Raw genomic sequence first — 19,210 nt, 5'->3', positions numbered from 1 at the left:
ATATTTATAAACAAATATCTCCTTTTTATGACTTATTTTTGGTAAGATAGTTTAATGCGAGGATATGAAGTTTTTAATGATACTTCAATTTATAGACTTTTAAAAAATACGTTGTTATCTATGATGAATATATATATTGTACATGTATATTTAGAATATATGTTATCAACTAATTCTGCTTTATGGAACACATGTGCATAGTTGGCACAGCAAATGAAAAGAGTTTATGATAATTATCATCAGTAATTGTTTTCATTTTATAATATGTGATTTTATTCTTTTTCTACAAATTGATACATACAAATTGTCATATTTTCCTGTATGTATACAAGCGTTCTCGATCAATTTTTGTAATCTTCAATATAATAAAAGGTAAAAATAATTATGCATGCTCTATTTACTGAAAATTTTAGTGTCTTTACCAATGTGCGTTACGTTTTTCTGCTGTTTTTTTGATAAACTCACTATGATTAGCATATAAGTTCAAATTTTTATCAATATCCATCCATTGTACATTAAGTGCATCATCACCAGCCACTAGCTTTATATTTCCAAGAACATTATTATCATGATCATGAAAATTTAAAGCTACGGTTTCCATCCAAGCATTATCCGTATTTCTAGGATCATCTACATATCCTTTATAAATTTCTTCTCCCTGTTCAAAAAATTTTCTCATAGATTTTTCTAATTCTTCATTTTCTGCTCTATCCCTTTTTAAAGAATTCATGGCTTCTTCCATGAATTCTCTTTTTAAAGTTCTTGAGACTGTTTCACCTGGATCAACCATTCCACCAGGAATAGCCCATTCTCCAGAATCTTGTCTTTGTATAGCAACGAATTCCAAAATTGGTTTATTTGTATCTTTGTTTATTTCTGTTATACCTGTAATATCCTGTTTCCAACGGGTCACAATTGGATCTGCTGCATGATTTGGTCCCCATCGTCCTAAGAGACCACGTCCTATAATACCAGTACGACCAATGGGGTTTAAAGGATAACCATCTTTGTTTATAACATAGTCATTTGTAAAACTCTTACGATTCACATTTCCTGTTGACAATAAATTAATACATATTTAAAAATATTATAATGCACAGAGTAAAATTTTAATAGTGATTGATCAAATATGTAAAGCTTTTATGAATTGTTTACCATCAACAGCATTCCATTTTGGTTGAAATGAAATATCATCGATTTCCAAATCTGCCCATGGTTTTCCCTTGAGGTTCGGAGCGGTATATTCAATTGGCTTATATTCTGAATATTCAATATTCCATGCTACTTTATTTTCTGGTACTTCGAAACGTTTTACGTTACTAGATGGATAGAAACCTTGCCTGCATTTATAATGAATCATTCTAATAATTACCATTTTTTAAGTTCGATCATAAAGTCAAATATTGACTATCGTGATACTCTTGATTACTATGCTTGCTATACATTTAAAAAATAAAACAGTCGTCAATCATCGTCAGTTATCTCTCTCTCTCTCTCTCTCTCTCTCTCTCTCTCTCTTTCACTCTTCGAATCTTTTATCAAGACAGGTAGCTATATATAAGCACCGACAAGGTATTAAAGGAATAGACGTGACATTTAATAACTTTTCGTATCCTGCGTTTTGGGATCACCTAACCCCATATCATTTCCGTGTCACATACGACGTTATCGGTTTGATATAAAATAAGATGCCAGCGCTACTGGAGCGGTAGGAATTATAATTAAATCAATGGTCAACATAATTACAATCGAGAACGATCTCAATCATTCAGATTTAGTTAATGAGAATAGAGGTTGTCAGTCTTCGCGGAGACTACGATGTTTCACCACGTGAGACATTGCAGACAATCGGATATCGATTAAAATTAATTGCTATTTATCGCTTGCTTTTTATACACTATTTGTATATATTAAATGTTTATTGTGCACTTACAATTTTGTTATAATATGTAGTGCAGAACGTATAGTGCATAATTTTATATAATTTTGCTCGTTTGTTTAGTTCAGAGTAACATTATGACACATATTATAAGAAATACATGTATTCCAGTTGCGATTTAACAAACCATAATACAACGGACACCACCAGTTTTCATTGTTTCCTAGTGAATGATAGTTATAGATATATAACGTGGTGATTTATTTCATCTGTCTTGATTCACACTTTTTCTGTCCTCGCAACGTTTTGTAACAATGTTAACGATATACAAGCAGAATATATAGTCTTTGTTTCTGATACACCAGTGTCAGATATCAATTGTTGCTTTCCGTTAAAATAAATATACCATTATTAGATACTCTTTTTAACACTTTACTGACCGCTAGCGGTTCAACAGCATACGCACGTCCGACCGGCAGCTCAGGCGCAGATTCTCCCTGGTGCCGATTCTGTTTCGGTTTAGACTCTCCAATACTATTCTTCCCGTTCATCGTGAACGGTAAGTTTTTTAAATTGGTGTAAAACTGTGGTAAAAAAGCCGATTAATCGGCTATCAGTCGGAAAAGTGTTAACATGCCGATCCGTATTTTTATAGTTTTTTAGAATCTCCAACCTGAAAATGTCGCTACAAAATAGAAAACGATGAGCAATTTGCTACAATTCAGAAACAGACTCGGATCACTATAATATACAAAATATGAAATAAAAAAATTGAAAACTTTGGGCTTGAATATAATTTTTTATAGAATTGTTTATGATATTTCTTAATATCTCATCAACGTGTTAAACCCTGGAACTTTCTTTATGGTCCGCTATATGGTCCGAATATGGGCCGCTATGCATGCTCGAAGAAAGCAATCGCAAGAAAAGTATTTGGTTTTGTTTTAACTTTCATAATGATGTTACTGTTTAAATCTTCTTAAAGAACTTTCACGCGGAATGAACAAAAATGTATATGATAATGTATTAGCTCGCCAGCTTTGTATAATACAATGCGTACTGCCTTTCTTTCCATTTATCGGAGCTATCAACAGTTATTCAGTAGTTCAGGAAAATAGATATTTGACCTGGAATTTGCCGAAAATATAGCAGATGATAGATCTTCTATTCTAAAGCCTTCTTTATAAGGAATGGCCAGAAAAGTTATTTTTTTCGATTTTTTGTCTTATTTAAGAATATTCGGAATAATTGGTTAAAAAAATAAATTTTTAATTAGCGGATTTTAGGCTTCTTTAGTTTCTTAGATCCGATGTAGTTGTGGAATTTCGAAAAAAATAAAACGACACCATAAATTATCAAAAAAAAAAAAGAAAGAAAAAAATTATCAGACATGTGACTAAATTCTGTCGATAAAATGAAATATAAGCTTGCTCTCTAAGTCTTGAGTCAGGGGCTGTCATCTGCATTGTTTATTGCTTCATTAACGGGTCGCATACAAACAAGAACGGTCCAACACACGGCTACTTTCTCTGAGACGTTGAATGATTTGTTCGATAACTTAAATAGTAGATACCTCGTGATCCCAATCGAAACAAGTGTGCGTTTTGGCGATTTTACTCTTACGTAGCAAGTAATTTAGGAAAACAATTATATGATACGGGAAATTGGTTTGTTGTTTCACCAAAAGGTTTCAAAACGCCTCCTTGTTTTTTTGGGATTACGACAATTTATAAATGCTACTTTGCAACTGTGGAACGACTTAGAAGAAGAAGGAATTACGTTTTTAATGACTTCGCGGCTCAAGTCTGATTGTTTGGGAAACTTCTTTTCCGTTTAGCGAATGCACGATGCTACTTATCATCTGAATCTTTCGGTAAAAGCAGTGCCTCTTATGATTCGAAAAAAATATTTTATTACATTTACAAAGTAGTTCTAATAGTAGAAATTGCATGCTTGATGATAATACGCCATTAGTACCAGAGGATATTATATCACAATGTGAACCAGCCACGTCGTCCTCTGATATTTCATCTTTTGTTGAAGAACATACTGATGATGACAGTATCGATATGCATGTTGAAGTTATTGACATTAATTCGGGCAACAGTTCGGATTCGTAGGCTCCACTATGAAGATGCGTTCAAAATTATTGCATTTGAAGAATCTATAACCAGTTTTATTTTTTTAACAATACGTGTTTGTGAGCTTTATAGCATTCTCCTTCTTTGTTTGCATTTGTTTAGTTCTATTTTGCAGCATGTGTATATATGTATATGTGCATTACGTTGCTTTTTCGCTTACATTCCACCACTTATATAATTTCAAGCATGTATAATGCTTTATTTTCCCGTAAAACATACAGATTTTTTTTAACGGCACGATGCATGTAACGGTCTTTAACTTTTTCTCTTTTTCCCATCGAGTGTTTATGAATGATTATGAATATTAAACATATTCTGGGATGATAAAAACCTTCTTTCACATCTGCATGTGGTCCATCCCTATTAATACTATTACTTTACTATCCAAATTTTCAAAAATTTAAAAATTTGATTACAAAAGGAATAGTGGAACTAAGGCGAAGGAAAGGTATGTAACAATTGCATGTATTAAAAGACAACATGAGAATTTATTTTTGCATTTTATTCTATATTTTTTTATTATACATATTTTATTTGACATTTTACGGCAAAAGTTAACATATTTGAAGCCCTGTACAGAGGTGCAACATTTTTCGTTACGATCTTATTGTGATCATATCATATGTCTCCTCTTTGATTACCCAGTTAAAAACGACAAAGACGAGGAAGTGTACACCAGGCGTCAATGATTCCTTATGAAAAGTATGTAGCATAATTCGCGTATGACTTAATTTAGCTATATGAAGTTAGATGTGTCGAGAAAAAAGTAATACAGGCTGCAAGCAGTGTTGACGGTGACGCACACCGTTCATGTGTCAACTTCCATATACGACAATGTATTTCTACAAGGCATTTCGTGTGGCCCCGGGCTTATGGATAGTCCGATCATTTTCAAATAACTTGACAGTTTCGGATCTATTCAGAAGGTTTTCTCTCCTTCACTCTTTCTCTGTCTGTCAGTCTGTCTGTTTCTCTCTCTCTCTCTCTCTCCCTCTCCCTCTTCCAACCAGTTAGCTTCCTTTCCTCTTTCACATATTGCGGATATCAGTCCAAGACTATTAGCCATTTGAATTAGCCTTTGAAACATCCACAATTCGGGAAAATTATTTTCTTGCACAAAATAGTTCGCAAGGTCATTAGAAATGAAATGTGTGAGACTCGTAAAAAGTTTGGCGCCATTGCTAAAAAAAAAACGCACAAGTGCGTAAAAGACGGGATTTTCGTCTGTAGAAAGAGAAATAATGATTTTATAGAAAAAAGTTTATATTGGAACATGTAGGTATTGAAAAAATGTACAAAATGAAACCCATAAAGTTAAAATCGGTTCATACGTTAATTTGCAGGAAGGTAAAAACAGTAAAAATACCGTGCGCTCTCACGATTGAGATCATGAAACCGGATCGTATACATTACGCTATGAAATCGTAAGGGTCGCGCCTGTATATACAGCATCCGAAGAAAAACTTAACCCTAACCCAAACCTCAATCGAAATATGTCAACTGCGTTGTAGGATGAGATTTGGCAACTATACTTTCACCAAGAAATCCAAGATCTATAATATATGTATATACGGCATACATACATATGTCCATTTAACTCGCATTTATCATTTCGCACAATGACAAAGGCGATCGGAAAAAGTAAAGATTTTTGAATAGAGTAAGTATTGGACATGTGAAAAAATGTTTTAGATGAAAATTATTTGACTTCATGGGCGAAAATTCGATAGGTAGATGTAACATATTTTGATATCTTTTTACATTTTTATTCAAAGAGATTTTAGTGTCAATGTAACTTTTTTAAGTGGTACTATACATTTCTTTGGAAAAACGATTAGTTTAAAAGATATAGTAACTTTAATCTTGTAACACTTTTTAATTCCCTACACAAATGTATTACTTGGGGCGAAAAATGATTAATTTAAAAGATATTGTAACTTTAATATTTTAGTGAAATTACAGATCCTTCGGATATAAGCTCCGCGCAGAAGTGAATATGCGAGGCTGTAAGAAATATTTTATACATGAATTACACATAAATATTATCAATGTATTGGGTTTGGGTTAGTCCTTCCAATCCGGCCGCTGCAAGGTGACCGGCAATCCTTGTTTGTCTTTATCATCTTTATTGGGTGTCTGAATTACTTTTCGTTCAATTAAAAACTGCACCAACTGATAGTAATTATTACATAAATTTAGAAATTCATATAATATCATTATGATTAGATTTCTTAACTCTTAAATGACTTTTAATACAGGTAGAGAATAACTAACAGATTCGGAGATGCAGCATACACAGATTCAAATTTTTTATGCTACATAAATAGATCGATGATTGGTAGATGTAAACAAATGGGCAGAATTCTGTGTGTAGCAAGAATAGATTTTCTAGTTCTTTTTACGAGTATCTCGGAAATATTTAGGCCTGAACGGCGGTGACATGCATGTGTGACGTCAATCCACATTAGAGGGCAGATATGTGCGTACCTTCAATTACTTCAATGACCCACTGTTACGTCGGGGGACACTCTACCTAGACCAGGCCACACACCGCGGGCAAGATGACAATCAGATGTCCGCACATCCTTACTGCATACCCTCAATAGTCTTAAGGACCTATCATAAATTTCGGGCATTTTCTAACTAAAGTTCTTCAGACCATACCGACATCCCTTTACTGACTCGTTTCTAAAGCTTACTGTTTACTACGGGAAGACACGGGAAAATTAGTTTTTCTCACGTACGATACTTCACACTAGCAACTATCTATCGAGGGCGGCTAAGACCCTTCCTAGTCCACCAAGCTTCTTTTATCCAATCAGAAGCAATGTCTACTGCCCTCACTTTCCTAACCAAAATTGTCATCAACAAATCCGATGGTCCCGTGTCCTTAGACACACCCACCCCCTAGCTTTCCTCAGACACAGTATCGTCAGTAAAACTTCACTTATTCTTGACCGTTAGAATAGTCAACATCAGTCACGATTATTGTAAACCTGTGCTGTGTTAGTGAATAAAGTTGTGTTACGACTCAACCTTCTCTTTTTTATCATCTAACCGTCAAGTTTACGTGACACATGCATAAACAAAAGTTGTTCAGAATCATGCCCCGGCAATATATTAAAAAATCATCGAAACCGATGATGAAGAGACTTTCAAATAATTACCAAAAACTAATCATACCAAATTACGTCCTCCTTGAAATCATTCAATTTTTATCTGAAACATTTTTCATTAAAATTATTATTTATGCAGTAATCGATGTGGTTCCAGTTACGTGTCGCACACTGTATACTTGTACCTTTCCTTTCCATTACCAACTTTATTGGTTGGATTGAATACAGTTCCTGTACTCATCGCTGTAGATTGCGAAGGGCGTAACAAACACTCTGTTTCTTTTACACGATCGATATTTCTGAACATGGGACCATAAGGTGCAGGATTTATGCCGTATACTCGCTGTGTAATCACTGATGAGTCCGTCTGTGATGATTCCCATATTCGCCGTAAGAAATCACAGAGGGCGTAAGAAACAGTCTGATTTTTGACAGGTCGGTATTTCATAACCTGAGACACAAATTTCTATTTAATGTCACATGTACCCTATCCTAAATAGGATAAAAACATGCGACTTCTCATTCATAGATAACGTTAGGCATCGCGAAATTCAACTGCTTTCCATCATCAATTGTCGCGTCACGATGATACGTATTGGCACTCACTAGTAAAACGTGCTTCGTGAAATATGAATTAATTGTAACTAATTAATTATGTAAGATAAATGTTCTTGGAACGAAATTATATCACGCGTGCGATTTCTGACCGGGGCGTAGACAAAGAATAGAGATGTATCCTTAATCTTTGCCTAAAATTTAGTCGAGAAATGCTCTTTAAAATTGTAAAAATCGTATCGAAATTTGTTCAGTGGTGCTCGATATTAGTTTGAACATACATACGCTTGCCGGGAACTTTACATTATATTATGTATAGATAGAATAATAATATGCAGTAACACGCTCGTTGCATTTTTTATTATTGGGCTGGCAACTAAGTGATTGCGGATTTTGTTAATAGATGGTTTTAGCATATTCTTTTGTTTTGTCAATGTGTTCAAAGCACTTAACCTATATTGTTTTCTTGTTGTTTGGACTTCCACCTTTAATTTAGTAAAAAAACTGTATCGATTAGTTATTTAGTTTCGTTTTTATCCCAATTTGAAAATGGAAGAACAAGACGCGCATTTCAGACATATTTTATCGTATTATTTCCGAAAAGGCAAGTACACAAGAAATTATGTGCCGTATATGGGAATGAAGCCTTAAAAGAAAAGAAGTGTCAAAATTGGTTTGCCAAATTTCGTTCTGGTGATTTTTCATTGAAAAATCCAGTCGAAGTTGATGAGACCCATATCGAGGCCATTATCGATTCAGACCGTCATAGCACAACGCGTGAGAAGCTCAATGTATCGCATACATGCATTAAAAAAAGAATTAAAATAGCTTGGCTATGTCAAGAAACTAGATATATGGGTCCCTCATCAGCTTAAGGAAATTCATTTGACGCAACGCATTAGCATCTGCGATTCGCTTCTGAAACGCAACGAAATTGATTCATTTCTGAAACGACTGATTACTGGCGATCAAAAGTGGATAGTTTATACAGCCCAGATGACACCAAAAGCTGAGATTCACCAAAAAAGATTATGCTGTCAGCTTGGTGGGATTATAAAGGAATTCTGTACTTTGAACTTTTACCAGAAAACCAAACGATTAATTCAAACGTGTATGTTCAACAACTCGCCAAACTGAGCGATGCAGTACAAGAAAAGCAGCCAGAATTGGCAAATTGTAAGGGTGTTGTTTTCCAGCATGATAATGCAAGGCCCTACACATCTTTGGTCACTCGTCAAAAATTATTGGGACTAGGTTGGGATGTGTTGTCACATCCACCATATAGCCCTGACCTTGCGCCTTCAGATTATCATTTATTTCGTTCTATGCAGAACTCCTTAAATGGCAAAATTTTTAATGATGCTAATGGTGTAAAATCACATTTAATTCAGTTTTTTGTTGGCAAAAATAAGAAGTTTTATGAACATGGAATTATGACACTGCCTGAAAGATGGCAAAAGGCCATCAACAAAAACGGACAACACCTAATTGAATAAGGTTATATTTTTAAACAAAAGTTTTGAATTTTCCTTCTTATCTAAAATACGTAATCACTAATGATTTAGTAGAATTGAGTGTCTCAAAAGCCAGGTCAGAAATAAGATAAATGACACTACTGTTAATTCGATTTTTTAGTTTCCATGTTACTCTATTTGCTTCTAGAAAACGCTAATGATTCTCTTGAGTAAATTCACGTTTCATTAAATTTCATTTAAGTAATAGATATAAGACTTAAGTAAAAATATGTCTTTTGTTGGAATAGGAAATTTTTAAAAAACTTAACAGTAATTAAGATGTTTAATCATCAGAAATTAACAAGACAATTACTCTTAAAATACTTAGGCATTTATACATTCGTTACAAGGTGAATAGCTTATTAATAAGGAGCATTTTAATATCTTTTGTAAATATATCCAAAAATACCATATGCACAGTACATAATATAATTTATAATTTATTTTAACCTAATGGGATAATTTTTAACAAAAATTCAGTTATATGATACATGTAATGATAAGTGAATTGTATATATAATAATTATAACAGCCAATGACGTACAAAGTAGAAAGATCATAAACATAAAATATTTCGATCGATGTGTTTCAATCAATCATTCCTTGTGCTCAAATAATCATTTACATATATGTAATTATGTTATAAAATTGTATGGGATATTCAACAATCTGTATACTACCTACAGGTATTCCTCGATTTGATATGTAAGGCAGTTGATCAGCAATTAAAATATTGTGAACACATATTTAAATTGTAGATACATAGAACTCAGATAAATTTTGTTACATTTATAAGCTCTTTCAACTTTTAAATATTATTTGAGATATCTTGATTCATACGATATACTATATTCAGACTTATTCGTTCATTAAAAATTACTTTCCATAAAGACGAACATTATATATGTCAGGGAATATTCATAATTTGCGTATTACGAATTGGTATGAATACCTACAATAGCGTTTATTATCGTGCTAGTGAAAATTAGTATGTAAGAGAAACTTTCTTATTTAATAAGAGACATATGAAAGGCCTATAATCATTTCTAGAACTGAAAGTTCAATATATAAATTTCAGAGTCATGTATGTATATATTCTAAAAATTCCTTTGGGTATATAAAGAGATATGGAAGATTTTATTCCATACAATCTTCGGTATCAAACAATATCAAGATCCTTACTCAAATTGTCAAAGTACATATAATTGTAAAATGTAAAATAGGTCATATTTACAATTTCTTAGGGACTATTTCTGGTTCACACCAGAATACACATTGAAGTATCGTCTAAGACTTTCTTTATGAAATGTTGGGATATTAACTCATTATTCTTGAAAATAGCTATGCTGGAAGACTAGATTAATAATGTCTACAAAATTTAACAATAGATCCTATAAAATTTATCCATATCGTTTAAATAGAATCAAGTTATGATCAGCCTACACTTCAATAAGTAATATTTCAATATACGTATCATCAATGCCCTCGTCTTTTAACATGTTGACACAAATATAATCACTTCCATCATCGATCCAGAATTTCACCATTAAATCATATAAATTATATAAATAAATCGTTCATCGATTCATCCACCTTAATCGTCATTCAATTCATTAGGTGTATTTGGCTAAAACACTATGATCATTGTCTACATTGTATTCGTTTTTGTCCCTATAATTTTCACGATTAATGTTATTACTTTGGATTTACTTTTGTATATAGCTGCCTAAACGAGTGATCTAGCATCAATGTAACTATCAGTTTTCACTGTAAAACTTAAGAGACCTTTGTGTCTTAGATATGCAAGTCAAATCCAGCTTCAAAGTATAGGCGGTTGTAGTTGTGCTCGTGACAAAACGTATCTTCAAACGATCACAAAGCTCGTTTAACTAACAACTCGACTAAACCTACAGGCTATAGCCGAGGAATCGTGTTATCGCAGGATCCTCGAGAATAAAACGAATCTCGATCAGAAACGTGAGAACGGTTGATTTATCAGATACCGTGATCGAATTCATGATATCCCTCGGCGCCAGTGAATACAACGTCCACCCAAACTCTCATAGCCTCTGGACTCGGTGCCATTAAATGATATAGCCTAGATGATGTTTTGACGATGAAAGTCAGTGACGGCTGTGGCGATCGTACAGTATTCATGTGGTCCACGTAGACTTCTTCAATCGACTAAACATAAGAAAGCATTTTGCGTTTTTCTATTATTATCGAAATTGTTGTTCTATTATTGAAAAATCAACTTAATATTCGACGAGTTCTACAAGTACTAGAACCTATTTCTGCGTGATAGGTTGCACTATCCATATATGTAAGTAGGCAATTACATATAACAATCTCCCCGTTTATTTCATTTCAGTTTTATGAGTACAACTCACATTTTGATCTACTTGACCCTTCGTGTTAAATGGTCACAATTAGTAGCAATATCAGTTTTCGCAAAAAATTCTATTGTTTTCTTGGATCTATTCAAAAGCATTTCAATACCACGCTGGTGATAAATAGAATATAATTACCTATAGATATAAATAATATAAAAAATGTATTATCTACTATATTTGTTTGATATTTTACTTGTATATTTACCATGTAAAGTTATGGTAGATTCTTGGAAATCTCTGAATAATGATTTGCAATATAATATCTATATAAAAAATGTGATAACCCTGTACATATGTAGTATACCTGGAAATAGATCATTCCGCGCGCCTTCCTGGACGAACTGTCGCTGTAATACGACAACGTCTTCCTCTTTCGGTCGAAGACGAACCACCGTTTGTTCCAGTGATGGAACTTTTTGCTCATTTTTGACAGGTAACCACTGCAACTGGTCGTATCGACCGTGACATCGTGTATTAGGGGTAACTGGTGCCCGGCGGTCTCAATGTGATGCCTCAGGTCCAGGGACTCCGACTTGATGGGGAGGTATCTCGTAAGCGGCCTCTGCGTTCATAAATCATCGAATTTACAAACCGTGAAACTGAACTGTCAAGTTAAATTACCGTTTAAACAGTATTACCATACTGTTGCGCATCGAACTGCGTGAAAATAGAATCTATAATTTGTGAACACGAACATTCTAATACGTTGTAATTTATTACGTAACACGTGGTAATTTCATTTTCTTAAAAAGACGATGGAAATATAATTTTCGATGATAGTTTATTATCGTGAACATTTAGGTTTCAAAGCACTAAAAAATGACTGTGATTCGACTAATTCGTAACGTATAATTGAAAAAAGATCAGTATACCTGCAGTTTTGCCTTTTCACGATGTTTGACCGGTTGCAGTGGTCCAAGGGTATCCATTTCGCTGGAAGTTTGTGAAAGAGGACGACTTCCGTTTCCGTCGATTATTCCACCACTGTTATTGCTAAGTCTCTCGCCTTCCATTGATGTCCTTTGATCGTCTCTCATCTGTAATACAAACGAATATCGCGTGTTAAATGAAAAAAGTAAGTGTTACTTGAATCATATTACTTAGGTAGATATTTCCATTAAAATCAACATAACTCATCTACCATTTGCAGGATTTGAATCACTTCAATATACTGAGTCTTCTACGAATAATCGAGTAAAATCTTTCCAATATATAAAATAATCTAAACGATTATTCTACTGACAAGGAAATATAAATTCAACAACAACAAAAAAAATGCCAAACAGAAAAGAGAAGAACGAAAAAGCTATACATCGTTTCTAATCTACATTCAAGCGATCTGTTCAGAGATGTATATGTACATACATACTACGTATTATACATATATTCGCTTTCTAACCTACGGTTATTTATAAATCTCAAATTGGAGGAGACCATGCGTGAGAATCACACCTGTTCACGCTGTTCCTTGTAAACATTTTTTTCCCTTTTCTTTTTTTCTTCGAGAAAAGAAGACTTCCAAAGATAATCTTATAAGAATCGATTCAAAAGAGGATGCAACCAATTGAAGGTGAAACTCTTCCCATATTTTTTTTCTATCCGAACTTGACGAGTCAATGTCGCGTCGCACCGTGATAAAGTCTTAAAGTTTCGTTCGTAATCTGGTAATTTTTCATTTCGCGGCAAGGAACGATAGGAATTAATGGATTGCTGGAAATAATTCAAACCAACGCTCGTTAGGTCACGGCAGGCTGTCAAGCATATTTAACGAGAAAAATTTGCGCAATGAGGCGAGCCAAAAGAATGGCGTACGGGTGAGAACGATAATACCCGTTGCCTTTTGTCTTTCTTCGTCTGTTAGTCAAAGGGCTCGTGTACCGTTTTGTTTCGCTGAAACGGGCAACCCTCTTCGATAATAATGCGTCATGCGTTGGTTCGAACAATCGGGGAGAACATGTTTTAAACGAACTTTCACTGAAAATGAAATTTCACTCAATAGCATTCTGTTTTCGGTCATGTTTTGCTTCGCACGTATATTCATCGAGACATTTTTTTATTTATCATATTGAAAATTGAATTCTAGGACTCGTGATTTTTATAAATCTGGTAAGATTATAATTAATTATATACTATTTTTTATCTATTTAGTAAGTAAGTATATAAAATACTTAAAAAATCCAAAGACACTGGAACATGTCACTATCATTCCTAATCTAAAAATACAAGTTTCTTCATTGTAATGCCTGTCTCTAAGATTGTTCTTTGCGTCTGTCACTATTTTTATCACCAAGTAACACATACAGCTTTGCTGTTCGAGTCTCATAAATTTTCTAAACGGTATAATTTTTTACTCTCTTACGTTATGCTCTTATATTAAATATACAATACCAACGAAACGTTATTCAATTGCCATGCAAAATGTTTACGAACTAACTCGTTATTGTTAATAAAAAATAAATAACGAAGCAGAAAACAAAATGCAACGTTAAACTAGTTATAAAAGATATATGTATATAAGTCCATTTAAGACCATTTCACACACTTCGCCTATTTATCACTTACTCGTCGCCGACGAACATGCTTCTTTTTGGTCCTGTTCTTCATGTAACTCATCCACATCAAAGACATTTTGAAATTCTCTACAGTACTACTACTACTTCCAAACAAAGAGATAAACGGGACAACAGTACTATCATACAATTACAAAACAAAATATCTTCCAGTACTCAGCATCGATGAGGATTATTCAATTTAATGAATTTCAATGTTCGATTTTTTAATTAATTCCTTCGATTATGAACAAACAAAATATTGAAAACAAACAGAAGAAGCTTCGGTGAAACGTGGTCAGGCACACCGAGCGGTTGAATCCTCCGGTTCGAAACGGATGAACGACAGTGAAGAACTAATGTCCACGAACGAACGTTCGTCGTTCAACAGGCTGGTCGCAAGTTAAAATGCGTCTCCCTCCCTCTTCTCGAAATCTTGTTCTACACTCGGGAAATCAGTGGCTCATTCACGAGCAAAGTCATCATTCGTGGTGCCGATGACCACCCATTTGTTTAACAATGATACAGAAGGGATACAGAGTTGTTTCTGTATTCTGCGTAGCATTTGAGGAATCTGCGTCACTGGGCTTTATGTGAATTTTATTTGACATCGAGCGTTGCCGTGAAAAAGTTCACGTAGTATTGCGGGGTTGCGTAAGTCGTAAGCCGGCGAAAACAATTTTCGTTTATCATTCTTTGATCGAAACGATGTCACTGTTCGTTTTTTCTCTCCTTTCTTCTTTTCCTTAGCGAAGATGAGGAGATTTGAAATATGAATCGCATTAACGTGGGTGGAAATTGCATAAATTGTTGATTTTATTGTCTTGGAATGCTCGATGAAGGATCATTAAAAGGTTTCGAGTAAAGCTGAAATGTCATTCGGAAAATAGTAATTATTCGAAAAAAGATATCAGTGGACAATAGTCGTATCTTTATATGCAATTTATGAATACATATCTAGAACCTTATAGACTTTGTTAGTAACGTATGAAAATATCACGTAATGTTGAAATGACGGTTAGTTAGCTAGACAATAGTACACTTTCATAGCGAAAAGATACGACATACATATTTCTGGGACATTTAAGATTTTGAATAGTATATTTCTTCATCTTTTTTTGTACTGTAAAAATGCTAGATCGACATTTATAGAATACTTGTACTTTCATTTTAATTTCATACTTTACAAATTGTTAGCAAAGTTGTAGAGAGTTGTTACTTCTATTATTTCTTTTTCTCGTCTTTGAATCGCGTAAAAACGATATGGCCACTGTTTCGTATATCATGCGTACGATTGAATTACATTTGTAAATTTTTCTTTTCGCATAGCTATAATCGTGACAATGAATCATTGAAAAAGGTGGAACGAAAGTAAGGCTGAAAAAATTTCGTACAGATTGAAATGCTGAGCTGGCTAAATCAATAACGCGACAAAAATAAAAGGAAGACCGACAGGAAATTCATTTCAAATTGAAAAGTAACTCCTTTTGTCGTTTCGTAACAATTCATCACGAGTTACTGTTAAATCGAAAAGCTTTTTTCTAGAAGCTTTGGATATATCGATATTATCATGTTTTGAACGTAGGTAAAAAATAAATTGAGTTTTTTCTAATCATATTAAATGTTGGCTAAAGGAAAATGGAATTTGTGAGGAAAATTACATCTTGCAATTGAAGTTGATAGTGATGGTCAATTCGCAAATTTTATTCGCACATAGACGTTGGTCGATTTTGCAACATTGACGCATCGAATCATTCGAGTCCTAGATACGCAAGTATCATCGCAAAAATACACAGCCGGCGACGAAAACATTCGCTCCAGAATGTAGCGGATATTTGTGAAATACGCGTTCGGAAGTTCGTGTTTCTCTTCAGCACTGTAAACTACGTATCGTGAAGGACACGATTCCATTACGAAAATGAGACCCGTTTATTAATAAAATCGTCTCGTGCGCATGACATTGTGCATTGATATTTTTTATTCAGCGTATACGAATTATACAGTTCTTCTTCGTCGTTTAATCGTAAATACTACAGCTAACAGATCTTGAAGATTATTAGAGCAAACACTCTTTACATGAGACTTTTGATTCGTATGAAACTACACATCGTCCTTTCAAAATTTGCAAAAATTCTACCATTCGGCAAGAAGTTGAAATGCAAGTGTATACTGTTGATAATACGAAGCGTATTTCCATCAGCGGAAAAAAAGGGGTCATCACACTCGAGACCTTCCGCTATTTGAAACGGCGAGTCGACAAAGGAAGCACGCGAAAATCGACGAGTTCGTGGAACACATACGAGGAAGCGATTCGTGTTATTCCTTACGGTCGACCGTAAAACTTCTTCGTTCGCGCGAACAAGTAGACGAAGCGAATTCTTCAGGGTTTGGTCGAAACAAAAAAAAAAAAGAAAAAAAGAAAAAAAGAAAAATAACTCGACGTCGCCTGGTCCGTTGCGATTGTGACGCTTTTCGAATATCCTGCTAGGAGGAATTACATCTTCCTCGAATCAGGCCTCATCGCGAGTATACAAATGTTCGTCGATCGTTTTGAAAATATGATTTTAAATTTAGAGATACGACATGTTTGAACAGTTTGACAGTAAGTTTGTAGAAAGAATCGTTTGATGTTTGACGAGTATCAATATTTCCTGAAAGTTGCTGTGGGGACGATCGATAAATTTGTATCGATGATCTAAAATTCCTATAAGTTGTGACCCTAAAGAAATCAGAAAGTCATTTTTGGAACACTATTTAATGATAAAAGTTGAGAATGAAAAATGTCTAACTCTGGACTAAAGGAAAAGAGACACAAAGAGACCCGATTATTTCTTTTCCAAATAAAAATACAGACTACTAATTATATTATCGGTAGAGATAAATTTACGCAAAAGAGATTCTCGCCATTTTGGCATTATCCAATAGAAATAAAAATAGGATTGCTGGTTGTTACTTTACACATACCTATTTTATAAACAGTTCGTGCAATGAAATTATAAAATGAAATCAACAGATATCCTAAAAGATGAAATCTGTATTGTAACAGGATATTAGCACGACTATAACATTCAGAATGCATTTACAGCTATCCAGAAATTGGCAAGTTAAACACCTAGTCTAGACCAGATTCACTGCGCGGTATACATTTACGGTAACTTTCGAAAGGAATTGTCTGACGTCTTCCACGTTATCGGGAGAAATAATCGACATGGAAAAGGCAAGCACCTTCGTCTTATTAATACTCGAAACCTGTTTTTGATAGTATTAAAGCGACATTTTTGAAACAACGTGACATACTACACTATCCCGGAAGTTTCGTCTGAAAATCTTAATAAACATGTCATGATTATACAGTAATTTCACGTGTAAATGCAGCAACTCGTATGCGAGCAACGCGAACTGCATCGCGTACTACACGCGAATTGCTGATAGGAGATGATAAATATTAAATACGCGTATCAGAAAAATTTTACACTAATATTTACGGTGATTCGTGCATATTGAGATTCGTATAAATGTCAAAAGAACAGATTATAATGTATCGCGTGTGAAAATATTCTTATTATAATGAATATTGAAAATAGTCTGGAAATGAATTTAATCTATAAATAATATAAAAGAATGCACATACTACGAATATAAAAATAGATAATATTGTCAATAACGTTTCTTTAAATGATTACCAAATAAATACATTTATCTTTTGAGCTTTTACTTCGATGAAAAATTTCACATCATGGTCATACTTGCCTCATTGCAGTCATACTTTTGCAAAGTTAAAATATTCCAACGATGGTTATAAATGTAAGAAATTAAGTTGAATATTCCATGAATCTTTCTTTTTTAATAGCATATTACAGATTCTTTATACGAAACAAGTTTCCCGTATTAAAACTTTTCTTAGTGTGCGAGTAATTTAAGATCTGTCTTCGTTTCATTAAAAGACATGACATAAAGCTACTCCTTGACCCCGGATGATTTCATTGAATCCGTTAGGTGCAATGGTCGCCGGTCGTAATTACTAAAATTAGGCTGTCTAAGTGAATGTTCTGGATGATTGAAATGATCGAGTAAGTTTGACATACACGATCAGTTTTCTCATTTTCAAAACTTTTCGAATAACAAACTCGTTTGCTGTTAATTCTGTGCTTTTCTCCATTTTCTCTTGCATATTAAATAATATTGAATTAATGTATTAATATATTAATATTAAGTAATATAATGGATATTAAATTCTGAATAAGCTAAATAAGGTAAATAAGTGAAAAGCGAAATAAGTAATGAAATAGCGATTTTAGAAGCTAGTTTGTGCAAAAATTATAAAACATATGCTATTGATAAAAAGTATGAATTAAAGAACAGGCTATGAAAAATTAATACTTACAAACTTATTGACTGATGGAATATAGACTAAATGCAATTAATGATTTAAATTCGTGTAATTTTGAAATAGAAAGACTATACATATAATGATTTGCAATAAACAGTTGCTACAGTTTTTATAAATTTTCCAAATTTCTCACTCCACTGCACTTATTTGTCCATCAGTCTGTTTTCAACGCATTTTACACAAACCAAACCAGAAATTGATTCGAATTTTAAAGTGAATAAACATCCCAACGGATGACTAACCACTCAACTTTTATCGGCATCACGGTGAACAGTAGATAAATATAGCGATGGGACTTTTTGTTTGCTTTTTGACGATAGAACTTTTAAGCTGAAACTCGTCAGTAGCGATAAGAAACAGAATTTCCTATAATTATCGATTTTTCGTTTCGTTATATACATATGTATACCACCAACATTATCTGTTTAATTTTCTGTTTCATTTTTGTCCTAATCGACGTGGTTAGAATTCTATCATTCAAGTTTAATATAAAAAGTCAAATGTGAAACAATCTCATTCCAGTGTTCTCCACTTGAAATGCTCTAAAATATTTGAAAATATGATCTATCTAACATATTGTAGTGGTAGATATTTTGGCAAAGCTATCAACGATTAGAAAGCCGAAATCGTGGAGCAAAGAGAACCACGACTCATTTGAAATTTTGTCAAATGG

General features: G+C 33.6%; 2 protein-coding genes and 1 long non-coding RNA gene across 4 annotated transcripts in view; all 3 read right to left on the bottom strand.

Annotated features, from left to right (window-relative positions):
* Positions 1–249: 249 nt before the first annotated feature.
* On the bottom strand, positions 250–1,836 carry LOC122574185 (ADP-ribose pyrophosphatase, mitochondrial). 2 transcript variants are annotated; one of them, XM_043741453.1, is made up of 3 exons: positions 1,156–1,836; positions 1,042–1,053; positions 250–963 (listed from the first exon to the last, which is right to left on the bottom strand). In XM_043741453.1, exons 1-3 carry the CDS (start codon positions 1,373–1,375, stop codon positions 419–421), a joined length of 777 nt encoding a protein of 258 aa, XP_043597388.1. In that variant the 5' UTR covers positions 1,376–1,836; the 3' UTR covers positions 250–418. The 2 variants fall into 2 exon arrangements, with proteins under 2 accessions (XP_043597388.1, XP_043597377.1); XM_043741442.1 differs by having other exon boundaries at positions 250–1,053; positions 1,156–1,826.
* A 2,677-nt stretch (positions 1,837–4,513) lies between these two features.
* Positions 4,514–8,677, bottom strand: LOC122574246. Its single transcript, XR_006318962.1, has 3 exons — positions 8,145–8,677; positions 7,322–7,587; positions 4,514–7,239 (listed from the first exon to the last, which is right to left on the bottom strand). It is a non-coding gene; the product is annotated as an uncharacterized LOC122574246 (long non-coding RNA).
* A 792-nt stretch (positions 8,678–9,469) lies between these two features.
* LOC122574105 (pleckstrin homology-like domain family B member 1) overlaps positions 9,470–19,210 on the bottom strand; it is a 58,428-nt gene continuing 48,687 nt past the window's right edge. Inside the window, exons 11-13 of the mRNA XM_043741264.1 lie at positions 12,471–12,635; positions 11,903–12,160; positions 9,470–11,389 (exon numbers count right to left, since the gene is read on the bottom strand). Coding sequence (XP_043597199.1) covers positions 11,201–11,389; positions 11,903–12,160; positions 12,471–12,635 — 612 coding nt within the window. The 3' untranslated portion in view covers positions 9,470–11,200. The remainder of the gene's footprint in view (positions 11,390–11,902; positions 12,161–12,470; positions 12,636–19,210) is intronic.

Source organism: Bombus pyrosoma, linkage group LG2 (genome assembly GCF_014825855.1).
Source record: "Bombus pyrosoma isolate SC7728 linkage group LG2, ASM1482585v1, whole genome shotgun sequence".
Taxonomy (NCBI): domain Eukaryota; kingdom Metazoa; phylum Arthropoda; class Insecta; order Hymenoptera; family Apidae; genus Bombus; species Bombus pyrosoma.
Note: the sequence above shows the minus strand (reverse complement) of the source record. Positions and strands in the feature narration are given on the sequence as shown.

What these genes read in the sequence shown, in the direction of transcription:
- LOC122574185 (XM_043741442.1), bottom strand. Translation starts at nt 1,375, where the DNA reads ATGGTAATTATTAGAATGATTCATTATAAATGCAGGCAAGGTTTCTAT. An exon ending in AAAATGGAATGCTGTTGATG is followed by an intron (nt 1,054 to 1,155) that starts GTAAACAATTCA and finishes TATTGTCAACAG; the next exon opens with GAAATGTGAATCGTAAGAGT.